Source organism: Panulirus ornatus, chromosome 7 (genome assembly GCF_036320965.1).
Source record: "Panulirus ornatus isolate Po-2019 chromosome 7, ASM3632096v1, whole genome shotgun sequence".
Taxonomy (NCBI): domain Eukaryota; kingdom Metazoa; phylum Arthropoda; class Malacostraca; order Decapoda; family Palinuridae; genus Panulirus; species Panulirus ornatus.
In genome coordinates, this window is record NC_092230.1 from 22,823,929 (window position 1) to 22,836,930 (window position 13,002).

The window sequence follows — 13,002 nt, forward strand, 5'->3', positions numbered from 1 at the left end:
TAACACACTCAGTCACTCCCTAAACACTTGCCTATCATGATCTTTCTTCTCATTTTTATATTATGATAATCTCATTTTTGGTAACATTATTTTGGCACAGTGTAAGAAACATATCAGTGAATGCATACTCCATATATTCCATGAATTATTTTGAGCTATAGGTTTCTGAATTTGTATGGTAACCTTCTTTTATTAGTAGACATTTTGCTTTGAATCAGTATCGTTGCTCACACTACAAACACTGTCCCTTGCCTAATTAAAGGGAAAAAAAGGAAGTGGGCCCAGTATTAAGGTCATACTGGAAGTTTTGATGGCTTATATTACTTCAAAGTGATTGACTATCAGCTACATATGAATAGCTAGAACTGCCCTATATGTGTATGTCCAGGGCAGTACCTTAGACATACAAGGTGATAACCTTGCTCGGTCATATTGAATTTGAAACTTGGCTGAACAACTTACTTCATTGAACTCCATTACAAATATAAAGCTAGAGTAGACATGCACATTCCGATGTCAGACTTAAGTTTATTCTCAGTATGTTTGTTAAATCCATGTTAAGCTGTTAGAATTTGGTGAAACTGTTCATTATGTCCTTTTCTTTAAGTGGTTTGAAGGTGGATTTTACTATACATTAATTCAAACACTTGTTTTAATCTCAAACAGTGTATTCCTCATTTCTAGTCTTATCAGATTGTGTTGGATTTTTCACTATCAAATTTGAAGGTGGAGCTAAAGTGCACATCTATACTTACATTCCAGACTAATTTTTTATCAGTAGATATAGTAAATTGAGTAGCATATGGTTGAATCTCTAGGACTTTTGATTTAATCCCTCTCATGGTGGTACTACTATCTTGACTGAGGAGCGTTGAAGTGATGCCCGGAACCATCAAACATGCTCTATGTCATCAAAATGGGACTACTAGGCTAGTCCTTCCATCTTCTTCTTACAAGCACCATACACCTACTCAAATCTTGCTTATTATTATTACTCTTTTTTGCATAATTACTTTTGCCATTTCCTGTCCACTCAAACACTTATAAGTATCACCTTGACAGAGTCCATCAATTCTATGGCCCCTAGTTCCCAGCATCATAGGGGGCTAAGAACCTCTGGGTTTCTGCCTGACTGTACTACCAATGAGAGGAAGGGCTCTGGCAGTAGTGATACTGGCCCCTCCCACGACCTTTCCCTCTGTTAGATCTTCCTCCTTTTCTATTGACTATACCAACATTCGTTGTCTTTCTAGTAACCTCTTCTCAGTTGAACACCATCTGTCTAGTACCTCTCCTAATATCTTGCTTCTCTTTGATACACTGTTGTCTAACGATCTACTCAATAGTCCCTCTTTCATATTCAACTATAAGCTTCACTCATGATTCCAGTTCAAAGGTGGTATTTGTGCTTATTCCAACATCAACACACCTTGTTGCATGCCTCAAGGACCTTGTCTCCAAACTTTGGCTCAGGGTCTTTCTCCTTACTTCCACACTTTTCCTCTGTTTCACCTATTGCTCTCCTAATTCTACAAATTTTATATCCTTGATGTTTCTGAGCTCCTGCCATTACTGTGACATCCTCTCACCTGCAAGCCGAGATCCTCTACCTCGGGTATTTCAATGTTCACCTCAGGGAATGGTTGAATTCTTCACATACGGATGGTGAAGGGATTGAAGTCCTCATGTTCTTCATGAGTTAGAGCAAATTATCTTCCAATCTACTTATATTCCTGACCACTGTGAACACTCTTTTAATATTTTGGATTTGTTTTTCACCACTTTAGATACACAGTGTCTCCCCCAGTTGGTTCATCTGATCACACTTTCTTAAAACATGTCTATTCTAATGGCACCTTCCCTTCTTAGCATAGATACTGGCACCTCAACGAACCTGACTGAATGACTTGCGTAACTTCTTTTCTGACTTTCCATGTGTAAATTAGTCTCTTATGTGGTGATGCTTCTATCTTCGCCAAACACATAGCAGAGTTTATTCTCGTGGAATGCAAGCATTTATCCCCTCTTCCTCCAAGATGACCTCTTTATCCAATCCGTTGTTCAATCATTCCTTTTATGAGGCCATTCATGCAAGGGATCAGGCATATCAGGCTTGGAAAACTCTCCTTCCTCTGGCTTCCATTCAGCTTTTATCACTGCTTGTAATCACTGCAGGCACATTATCCTTGAGGCAAAGCATTCCATTATTCAAAGAAAGTGCAATAGCCTCTCCTCGTCATCCACTGATAGGGCATCTCTAACAACTGTCGCTTTACCTTCCCTCTTTTTTCTGTTCTGACAGTACTATAACTGTCTCCCCTGTAGACAAAGCAACTCCCTTTGGTTCCCATTTCTTCTCTAACTCCACCTTGGGTGACTCTGATACTCCTTCACTGCCCGATGCTCCTCTTACGAATCCTTTACCCTTTCCCATAATCTCTTTTCACTCTGTCTGAAAAGTGCTTCTTTCTGTGGACACAAGTGAAGCTGTGGTCCTGATGGCATCCGTCTCCATGTGCTGAAAGATTGTGCTTCTGAACTTGCATCTGTGCTTGATCTTCTGTTCTGTTTGTTTAAAAACCAAAACTTTTCTTTCTCCTTGGAAGCATGCATTGATACTTCCCATCCCTAAAAAGGGTCACCGTTCTGACCCCCCTAACTATCATCCTATTGCTTTGACATCTACCATTTTCAAGGTCTTTGAATCCCTACTCAACTCCCATATCCTTAAACACCTTGAAAATCACAGTCTTCAATCTGATCTTTTGTAAGGTGAGATCCATCAGTGATATTCTTTCCTATCTTCCTGATATCTAGTTGTTGTCCCTGAAAGGTTCTGGGGAGTCCTTTGTAGTTGCCCTTGACATACCTAAGGCTTTTGACAGGGTGTGGCATTAGTGTCTCATCTTTAAGCTCTCCTCTTTTGGCTTCCTCTCTCACTTTGCGCCTTCATATCTAGCTTCCTCTCTGGCCGATCTATCACTGTGGTTGTTGATGGCTCAGCCTCCCTCTTTTTGCCATCAACAGCAGTGTCCCTCAAGGTTCTGTCCTGTCTTCTCCCAGATATCTAAAACACTTCACTTCCTCCAGTTTTTCTCCATTCAAACTTACCTCCCAATTGACTTGATCCTCAACCCTACTGTACCTAATAACCTTGCTCTTATTCACATTTACTCTTAACTTTCTTCTTTCACACACTTTACCAAACTCAGTCACCAGCGTCTACAGTTTCTCACATGAATCAGCCACCAGCGCTGTATCATCAGCGAACAACAACTGACTCACTTCCCATGCTCTCTGATCCACAACAGACTTCATACTTGCCCCTCTTTCCAAAACTCTTGCATTCACCTCCCTAACAACCCCATCCATAAACAAATTAAACAACCATGGAGACATCACACACCCCTGCCGCAAACCTACATTCACTGAGAACCAATCACTTTCCTCTCTTCCTACGCTTACACATGCCTTACATTCTCGATAAAAACTTTTCACTGCTTCTAACAACTTGCCTCCCACACCATATATTATTAATACCTTCCACAGAGCATCTCTATCCACTCTATCATATGCCTTCTCCAGATCCATAAATGCTACATACAAATCCATTTGCTTTTCTAAGTATTTCTTACATACATTCTTCAAAGCAAACACCTGATCCACACATCCTCTACCACTTCTGAAACCACACTGCTCTTCCCCAATCTGATGCTCTGTACATGCCTTCACCCTCTCAATCAATACCCTCCCATATAATTTACCAGGAATACTCAACAAACTTATACCTCTGTAATTTGAGCACTCACTCTTATCCCCTTTGCCTTTGTACAATGGCACTATGCACGCATTCCGCCAATCCTCAGGCACTTCACCATGAGTCATACATACATTAAATAACCTTACCAACCAGTCAATAATACAGTCACCCCCTTTTTTAATAAATTCCACTGCAATACCATCCAAACCTGCTGCCTTGCCGGCTTTCCTCTTCCGCAAAGCTTTTACTACCTCTTCTCTGTTTACCAAATCATTTTCCTTAACCCTCTCACTTTGCACACCTCCTCAACCAAAACACCCTATATCTGCCACTCTATCATCAAACACATTCAACAAACCTTCAAAATACTCACTCCATCTCCTTCTCACATCACCACTACTTGTTACCACCTCCCCATTTGCGCCCTTCACTGAAGTTCCCATTTGCTCCCTTGTCTTACGCACTTTATTTACCTCCTTCCAGAATATATATATATATATATCTTTCTTTCTTTCTTTCAAACTATTCGCCATTTCCCGCATTAGCGAGGTAGCGTTAAGAACAGAGGACTGGGCCTTTGAGGGAATACCCTCACCTGGCCGAATTCTCTGTTCCTTCTTTTGGAAAAAAAAAAAAAAAAAAAAAAAAAAAAAAAAAAACGAGAGGGGAGGATTTCCAGCCCCCCGCTCCCTCCCCTTTTAGTCGCCTTCTACGACACGCAGGGAATACGTGGGAAGTATTCTTTCTCCCCTATCCCCAGGGATAATATATATATATATATATATATATATATATATATATATATATATATATATATATATTTCTTTTCTTTCAAACTATTCGCCATTTCCCGCATTAGCGAGGTAGCATTAAGAACAGAGGACTGGGCCTTGAGGGAATACCCTCACCTGGCCCAATTCTCTGTTCCTTCTTTTGGAAAATTTAAAAAAAAAAAAAAAAAAAAAAATGAGAGGGGAGGATTTCCAGCCCCCCGCTCCCTCCCCTTTTAGTCGCCTTCTACGACACGCAGGGAATACGTGGGAAGTATTCTTTCTCACCTATCCCCAGGGATAATATATATATTATATATATATATATATTATATATATATATATATATATATATATATTATATAATATATATATATATATATATTATCTCGGAAAGCAAAAATGGGTATGTTTGAGGGAACAGTGGTTCCAACAATGCTGTATGGTTGCGAGGCGTGGGCTATGGATAGAGATGTGCGCAGGAGGATGGATGTGCTGGAAATGAGATGTTTGAGGACAATGTGTGGTGTGAGGTGGTTTGATCGAGTAAGTAACGTAAGGGTAAGAGAGATGTGTGGAAATAAAAAGAGCGTGGTTGAGAGAGCAGAAGAGGGTGTTTTGAAATGGTTTGGGCACATGGAGAGAATGAGTGAGGAGAGATTGACCAAGAGGATATATGTGTCGGAGGTGGAGGGAACGAGGAGAAGAGGGAGACCAAATTGGAGGTGGAAAGATGGAGTGAAAAAGATTTTGTGTGATCGGGGCCTGAACATGCAGGAGGGTGAAAGGAGGGCAAGAAATAGAGTGAATTGGAGTCATGTGGTATACAGGGGTTGACGTGCTGTCAGTGGATTGAAGCAAGGCATGTGAAGCGTCTGGGGTAAACCATGGAAAGCTGTGTAGGTATGTATATTTGCGTGTGTGGACGTGTGTATGTACATGTGTATGGGGGGGGTTGGCCATTTCTTTCGTCTGTTTCCTTGCGCTACCTCGCAAACGCGGGAGACAGCGACAAAGTATAAAAAAAAAAAAAAAAAAAAAAAATATATTATATATATATAATATATATATTATATATATATATATATATATTATATATATATATATATATATATATATATATATATATATATATATATATATATATATATATATATATTATCCCTGGGGATAGGGGAGCAAGAATACTTCCCACGTATTCCCTGCGTGTCGTAGAAGGCGACTAAAAGGGGAGGGAGCGGGGGGCTGGAAATCCTCCCCTCTCATTTTTTTTTAATTTTCCAAAAGAAGGAACAGAGAATTGGGCCAGGTGAGGGTAGTCCCTCAAAGGCCCAGTCATCTGTTCTTAACGCTACCTCGCTAATGCGGGAAATGGCAAATAGTTTGAAAGAAAAGAAAGAAGCAGTGTCCCTCAAGGTTCTGTCCTGTCTTCTACTTTTTTCTTCTTCTCAGTGATTTCCTCTCCACAAATAATCCAGTGTACTCATATGCTGATGATTCAACACTGCATTCATCCACATCCTTCAACTCTGTTCCCTCTTCTCTCACTCATTCTGCATCTCGTCTTGACGCAGTCTCCTCAATAAACTCAGACTTGGACAGGATATCTCTGTGGGGTAGACAAAATCTTGTTGAATTCAATATGTCCAAGACTTGGTTTCTACCCATCTCTTTATTGAAAACTCCTCACAACTCTTGTCTTTCCTTTGAGAGTTCTGTAATTCCACCTCTTGACTCAATCAACATACTTTGTATTATTGTAACATTCACTCTTTCTTGGATACCTCACATTATAGGAATAGCTAAGTCTGCTTCTAAGAAAGTGGGTATCTTGTTTAGATGTCGAAACTTCTCTTCTGAGCAGTTGCTTCATTTGTATAAGGGATTAATTCATCCTAGTATTGAGTACTGCTCTCTTACTTGGGGTGGTTCTAGCTCTGCATCTCTACTTGGCAGAGTTGAGTCAAAAGCAAACCGCCTTATAAACTGTCCCAGGCCAACTTCCAAATTTGACCCCCTTGCTCAATACCACACTGTTGGTTCAATTTCCATCTGCTATAGGTATTACTTTGGTTTTTGCAACCAAGAACTGGCTTCTTGTGTGCTCACACCAGTAGCTAGACCATACAGTACTCAGCAAGCTGCTTTGTCACATGATTATCATGTGGCCATCAGGAACTCGAGAATGGGCTGTTTTGAAACTTGCTTCTTTCCCTACACATCGAAACTTTGGAACTCTCTACCCTCTCATTTCTTTCCCAATAACTATGACCTGACAGATTTTTCACTTTTTCAAAAATTCGTAAATACTTTCTCTTATCTTTTCTTTTTCCGTTTCATAGTTATTTCTGTATTTCAGTTAAGGCCTGGCCTTGATGTGGACTTTTGTCCATGACTGGAGCCTTCAGCATAAAGGAATTGATTCCTGTTTATTGATCTGTTCATCATTTACAGTGTTGTACAGCAATGGGAGCCTGCTTGGTGCCGTTTGCTTTTGTAATTGTATGGGAGATGACCTTTTCACTGCCAGCTGCAACTTTAGCATCGTCACTTATTCTGTTTGGTAAGTGCTTTCTCTTAGATTTCCATTTTTGTGGTATGTTGATTAAGTGCAATCTGTTCCTCAGGCCTAAGAGATTTATATTCACTAGTAAAGGGTGACATCGTTGAGGGCCCTACCATAGCTTTTATTGTACTTTAGCCTTTTAATTAGACTTCACATAAATCTCCATTGCCTGGTAAATGGGACCCTACATAGATCCATGATCCATGCTTTCATGTCAGTAATTAAGTTTCAGCTTATCTGTAATGGTGGTGCAAGATGCCTGAGGCCTCCTTCACTTGTTTCTCTCTTTTTACAAGTAAAAGAAAAAAGTTTCTCTTGAAATGAGAGCATCATATAAGAATAAAGAACAATTATATTCACCCCAGGTTCTCCCTAAATCAGGGCCTGATATTTAGGGCATTAGAAGTTTCATCCTATAGCCTGTATAACTCTTAATTTACCAATGAGGAGGTGGCTTTTTAAAGTCTTTCCCAAGTGACATTTTTCTTGCTCAGACACTGACTATGGTTATATTCTTAACATTCCCTTCACAATTTCTGTGTCCACCCATTTCATACGGTTCGGGTGTTCTATGACTATTTAATACTAATTACTGTATATCATAAATATATTCCCCCTCTTTCACAGTGCTACATCATATTTTCAGTGAGGTAGTTTGGTAGATAAAAGACAGGAACCTATGCATCATTTTTTTTTTTTGGGGGGGGGGGAATATAATGACACATATTTTAGGGGTTGGAAAGTGTGATTATTAATTACCCTATCCCTTATGTGATGGGATGGACCAGGTACATCCTTTCAACACTTTTGTTGAAGGCTTTATATTCCTAATAGTCTATGTTCATCACTAGTTTTACAAACAAATATGAAAATAATGAATTTTATTTGGCAAATTTTAGAGTCTACATTCCCAGGCGTGCGAAAGAGAGACTTTTGGATGTCAATGTGCTGAGAGGTGCAACTGGAGGGATGTCTGATCATTATCTTGTGGAGGCTAAGGTGAAGATTAGTATGGGTTTTCAGAAAAGAAGAGTGAATGTTGGGGTGAAGAAGGTGGTGAGAGTAAGTGAGCTTGGGAAGGAGACCTGTGTGAGGAAGTATCAGGAGAGACTGTGTACAGAATGGAAAAAGGTGAGAACAATGGAAGTAAGGGGAGTGGGGGAGGAATGGGATGTATTTAGGGAATCAGTGATGGATTGCGCAAAAGATGCTTGTGGCATGAGAAGAGTGGGAGGTGGGCTGTTTAGAAAGGGTAGTGAGTGGTGGGATGAAGAAGTAAGAGTATTAGTGAAAGAGAAGAGAGAGGCATTTGGACGATTTTTGCAGGGAAAAAATGCAATTGAGTGGGAGAAGTATAAAAGAAAGAGACAGGAGGTCAAGAGAAAGGTGCAAGAGGTGAAAAAAAGGGCAAATGAGAGTTGGGGTGAGAGACTATCAGTAAATTTTAGGGAGAATAAAAAGATGTTCTGGAAGGAGGTAAATAGGGTGCGTAAGACAAGGGAGCAAATGGGAACTTCAGTGAAGAGCGTAAATGGGGAGGTGATAACAAGTAGTGGTGATGTGAGAAGGAGATGGAATGAGTATTTTGAAGGTTTGTTAAATTGTGTCTGATGACAGAGTGGCAGATATAGGGTGTTTGGGTCGAGGTGGTGTGCAAAGTGAGAGGGTTAGGGAAAATGATTTGGTAAACAGAGAAGAGGTAGTAAAAGCTTTGCGGAAGATGAAAGCCGGCAAGGCAGCAGGTTTGGATGGTATTGCAGTGGAATTTATTAAAAAAGGGGGTGACTGTATTGTTGACTGGTTGGTAAGGTTATTTAATGTATGTATGACTCATGGTGAGGTGCCTGAGGATTGGCGGAATGCGTGCATAGTGCCATTGTACAAAGGCAAAGGGGATAAGAGTGAGTGCTCAAATTACAGAGGTATAAGTTTGTTGAGTATTCCTGGTAAATTATATGGGAGGGTATTGATTGAGAGGGTGAAGGCATGTACAGAGCATCAGATTGGGGAAGAGCAGTGTGGTTTCAGAAGTGGTAGAGGATGTGTGGATCAGGTGTTTGCTTTGAAGAATGTATGTGAGAAATACTTAGAAAAGCAAATGGATTTGTATGTAGCATTTATGGATCTGGAGAAGGCATATGATAGAGTTGATAGAGATGCTCTGTGGAAGGTATTAAGAATATATGGTGTGGGAGGCAAGTTGTTAGAAGCAGTGAAAAGTTTTTATCGAGGATGTAAGGCATGTGTACGTGTAGGAAGAGAGGAAAGTGATTGGTTCTCAGTGAATGTAGGTTTGCGGCAGGGGTGTGTGATGTCTCCATGGTTGTTTAATTTGTTTATGGATGGGGTTGTTAGGGAGGTAAATGCAAGAGTCTTGGAAAGAGGGGCAAGTATGAAGTCTGTTGGGGATGAGAGAGCTTGGGAAGTGAGTCAGTTGTTGTTCGCTGATGATACAGCGCTGGTGGCTGATTCATGTGAGAAACTGCAGAAGCTGGTGACGGAGTTTGGTAAAGTGTGTGGAAGAAGAAAGTTAAGAGTAAATGTGAATAAGAGCAAGGTTATTAGGTACAGTAGGGTTGAGGGTCAAGTCAATTGGGAGGTGAGTTTGAATGGAGAAAAACTGGAGGAAGTGAAGTGTTTTAGATATCTGGGAGTGGATCTGTCAGCGGATGGAACCATGGAAGCGGAAGTGGATCATAGGGTGGGGGAGGGGGCGAAAATTTTGGGAGCCTTGAAAAATGTGTGGAAGTCGAGAACATTATCTCGGAAAGCAAAAATGGGTATGTTTGAAGGAATAGTGATTCCAACAATGTTGTATGGTTGCGAGGCGTGGGCTATGGATAGAGTTGTGCGCAGGAGGATGGATGTGCTGGAAATGAGATGTTTGAGGACAATGTGTGGTGTGAGGTGGTTTGATCGAGTAAGTAACGTAAGGGTAAGAGAGATGTGTGGAAATAAAAAGAGCGTGGTTGAGAGAGCAGAAGAGGGTGTTTTGAAATGGTTTGGGCACATGGAGAGAATGAGTGAGGAAAGATTGACCAAGAGGATATATGTGTCGGAGGTGGAGGGAACGAGGAGAAGAGGGAGACCAAATTGGAGGTGGAAAGATGGAGTGAAAAGGATTTTGTGTGATCGGGGCCTGAACATGCAGGAGGGTGAAAGGAGGGCAAGGAATAGAGTGAATTGGAGCGATGTGGTATACAGGGGTTGACGTGCTGTCGGTGGATTGAATCAAGGCATGTGAAGCGTCTGGGGTAAACCATGGAAAGCTGTGTAGGTATGTATATTTGCGTGTGTGGACGTGTGTATGTACATGTGTATGGGGGGGTTGGGCCATTTCTTTCGTCTGTTTCCTTGCGCTACCTCGCAACCGCGGGAGACAGCGACGAGGTATAAAAAAAAAAAAACATTCCCACGCATTCCTCGCGTGTCATAGAAAGCGACTAGAGGGGACGGGAGCTGGGGGCCAGAAATCCTCCCCTCCTTGTATTTTTTTAACTTTCTAAAATGGGAAACAGAAGAAGGAGTCACGCGGGGAGTGCTCATCCTCCTCGAAGGCTCAGATTGGGGTGCCTAAATGTGTGTGGATGTAACCAAGATGTGAAAAAAGGAGAGATAGGTAGTATGTTTGAGGAAAGGAACCTGGATGTTTTGGCTCTGAGTGAAACGAAGCTCAAGGGTAAAGGGGAAGAGTGGTTTGGGAATGTCTTGGGAGTAAAGTCAGGGGTTAGTGAGAGGACAAGAGCAAGGGAAGGAGTAGCAGTACTCCTGAAACAGGAGTTGTGGGAGTATGTGATAGAATGTAAGAAAGTAAATTCTCGATTAATATGGGTAAAACTGAAAGTTGATGGAGAGAGATGGGTGATTATTGGTGCATATGCACCTGGGCATGAGAAGAAAGATCATGAGAGGCAAGTGTTTTGGGAGCAGCTGAATGAGTGTGTTAGTGGTTTTGATGCACGAGACCGGGTTATAGTGATGGGTGATTTGAATGCAAAGGTGAGTAATGTGGCAGTTGAGGGAATAATTGGTATACATGGGGTGGTCAGTGTTGTAAATGGAAATGGTGAAGAGCTTGTAGAATTATGTGCTGAAAAAGGACTGATGATTGGGAATACCTGGTTTAAAAAGCGAGATATACATAAGTATACTTATGTAAGTAGGAGAGATGGCCAGAGAGCGTTATTGGATTACGTGTTAATTGACAGGCGCGCGAAAGAGAGACTTTTGGATGTCAATGTGCTGAGAGGTGCAACTGGAGGGATGTCTGATCATTATCTTGTGGAGGCTAAGGTGAAGATTAGTATGGGTTTTCAGAAAAGAAGAGTGAATGTTGGGGTGAAGAAGGTGGTGAGAGTAAGTGAGCTTGGGAAGGAGACCTGTGTGAGGAAGTATCAGGAGAGACTGTGTACAGAATGGAAAAAGGTGAGAACAATGGAAGTAAGGGGAGTGGGGGAGGAATGGGATGTATTTAGGGAATCAGTGATGGATTGCGCAAAAGATGCTTGTGGCATGAGAAGAGTGGGAGGTGGGCTGTTTAGAAAGGGTAGTGAGTGGTGGGATGAAGAAGTAAGAGTATTAGTGAAAGAGAAGAGAGAGGCATTTGGACGATTTTTGCAGGGAAAAAATGCAATTGAGTGGGAGAAGTATAAAAGAAAGAGACAGGAGGTCAAGAGAAAGGTGCAAGAGGTGAAAAAAAGGGCAAATGAGAGTTGGGGTGAGAGACTATCAGTAAATTTTAGGGAGAATAAAAAGATGTTCTGGAAGGAGGTAAATAGGGTGCGTAAGACAAGGGAGCAAATGGGAACTTCAGTGAAGAGCGTAAATGGGGAGGTGATAACAAGTAGTGGTGATGTGAGAAGGAGATGGAATGAGTATTTTGAAGGTTTGTTAAATTGTGTCTGATGACAGAGTGGCAGATATAGGGTGTTTGGGTCGAGGTGGTGTGCAAAGTGAGAGGGTTAGGGAAAATGATTTGGTAAACAGAGAAGAGGTAGTAAAAGCTTTGCGGAAGATGAAAGCCGGCAAGGCAGCAGGTTTGGATGGTATTGCAGTGGAATTTATTAAAAAAGGGGGTGACTGTATTGTTGACTGGTTGGTAAGGTTATTTAATGTATGTATGACTCATGGTGAGGTGCCTGAGGATTGGCGGAATGCGTGCATAGTGCCATTGTACAAAGGCAAAGGGGATAAGAGTGAGTGCTCAAATTACAGAGGTATAAGTTTGTTGAGTATTCCTGGTAAATTATATGGGAGGGTATTGATTGAGAGGGTGAAGGCATGTACAGAGCATCAGATTGGGGAAGAGCAGTGTGGTTTCAGAAGTGGTAGAGGATGTGTGGATCAGGTGTTTGCTTTGAAGAATGTATGTGAGAAATACTTAGAAAAGCAAATGGATTTGTATGTAGCATTTATGGATCTGGAGAAGGCATATGATAGAGTTGATAGAGATGCTCTGTGGAAGGTATTAAGAATATATGGTGTGGGAGGCAAGTTGTTAGAAGCAGTGAAAAGTTTTTATCGAGGATGTAAGGCATGTGTACGTGTAGGAAGAGAGGAAAGTGATTGGTTCTCAGTGAATGTAGGTTTGCGGCAGGGGTGTGTGATGTCTCCATGGTTGTTTAATTTGTTTATGGATGGGGTTGTTAGGGAGGTAAATGCAAGAGTCTTGGAAAGAGGGGCAAGTATGAAGTCTGTTGGGGATGAGAGAGCTTGGGAAGTGAGTCAGTTGTTGTTCGCTGATGATACAGCGCTGGTGGCTGATTCATGTGAGAAACTGCAGAAGCTGGTGACGGAGTTTGGTAAAGTGTGTGGAAGAAGAAAGTTAAGAGTAAATGTGAATAAGAGCAAGGTTATTAGGTACAGTAGGGTTGAGGGTCAAGTCAATTGGGAGGTGAGTTTGAATG

General features: G+C 41.3%; 1 protein-coding gene across 3 annotated transcripts in view; it reads left to right on the forward strand.

Moving 5' to 3' along the window:
- tw (Protein O-mannosyl-transferase 2) overlaps window positions 1-13,002 on the forward strand; it is a 165,883-nt gene that overhangs the window by 34,187 nt on the left and 118,694 nt on the right. For all 3 annotated transcript variants that reach the window (XM_071663331.1, XM_071663330.1, XM_071663329.1), the window contains exon 6: window positions 6,985-7,093. In XM_071663331.1, the coding sequence (XP_071519432.1) occupies window positions 6,985-7,093 (109 nt within the window). The remainder of the gene's footprint in view (window positions 1-6,984; window positions 7,094-13,002) is intronic.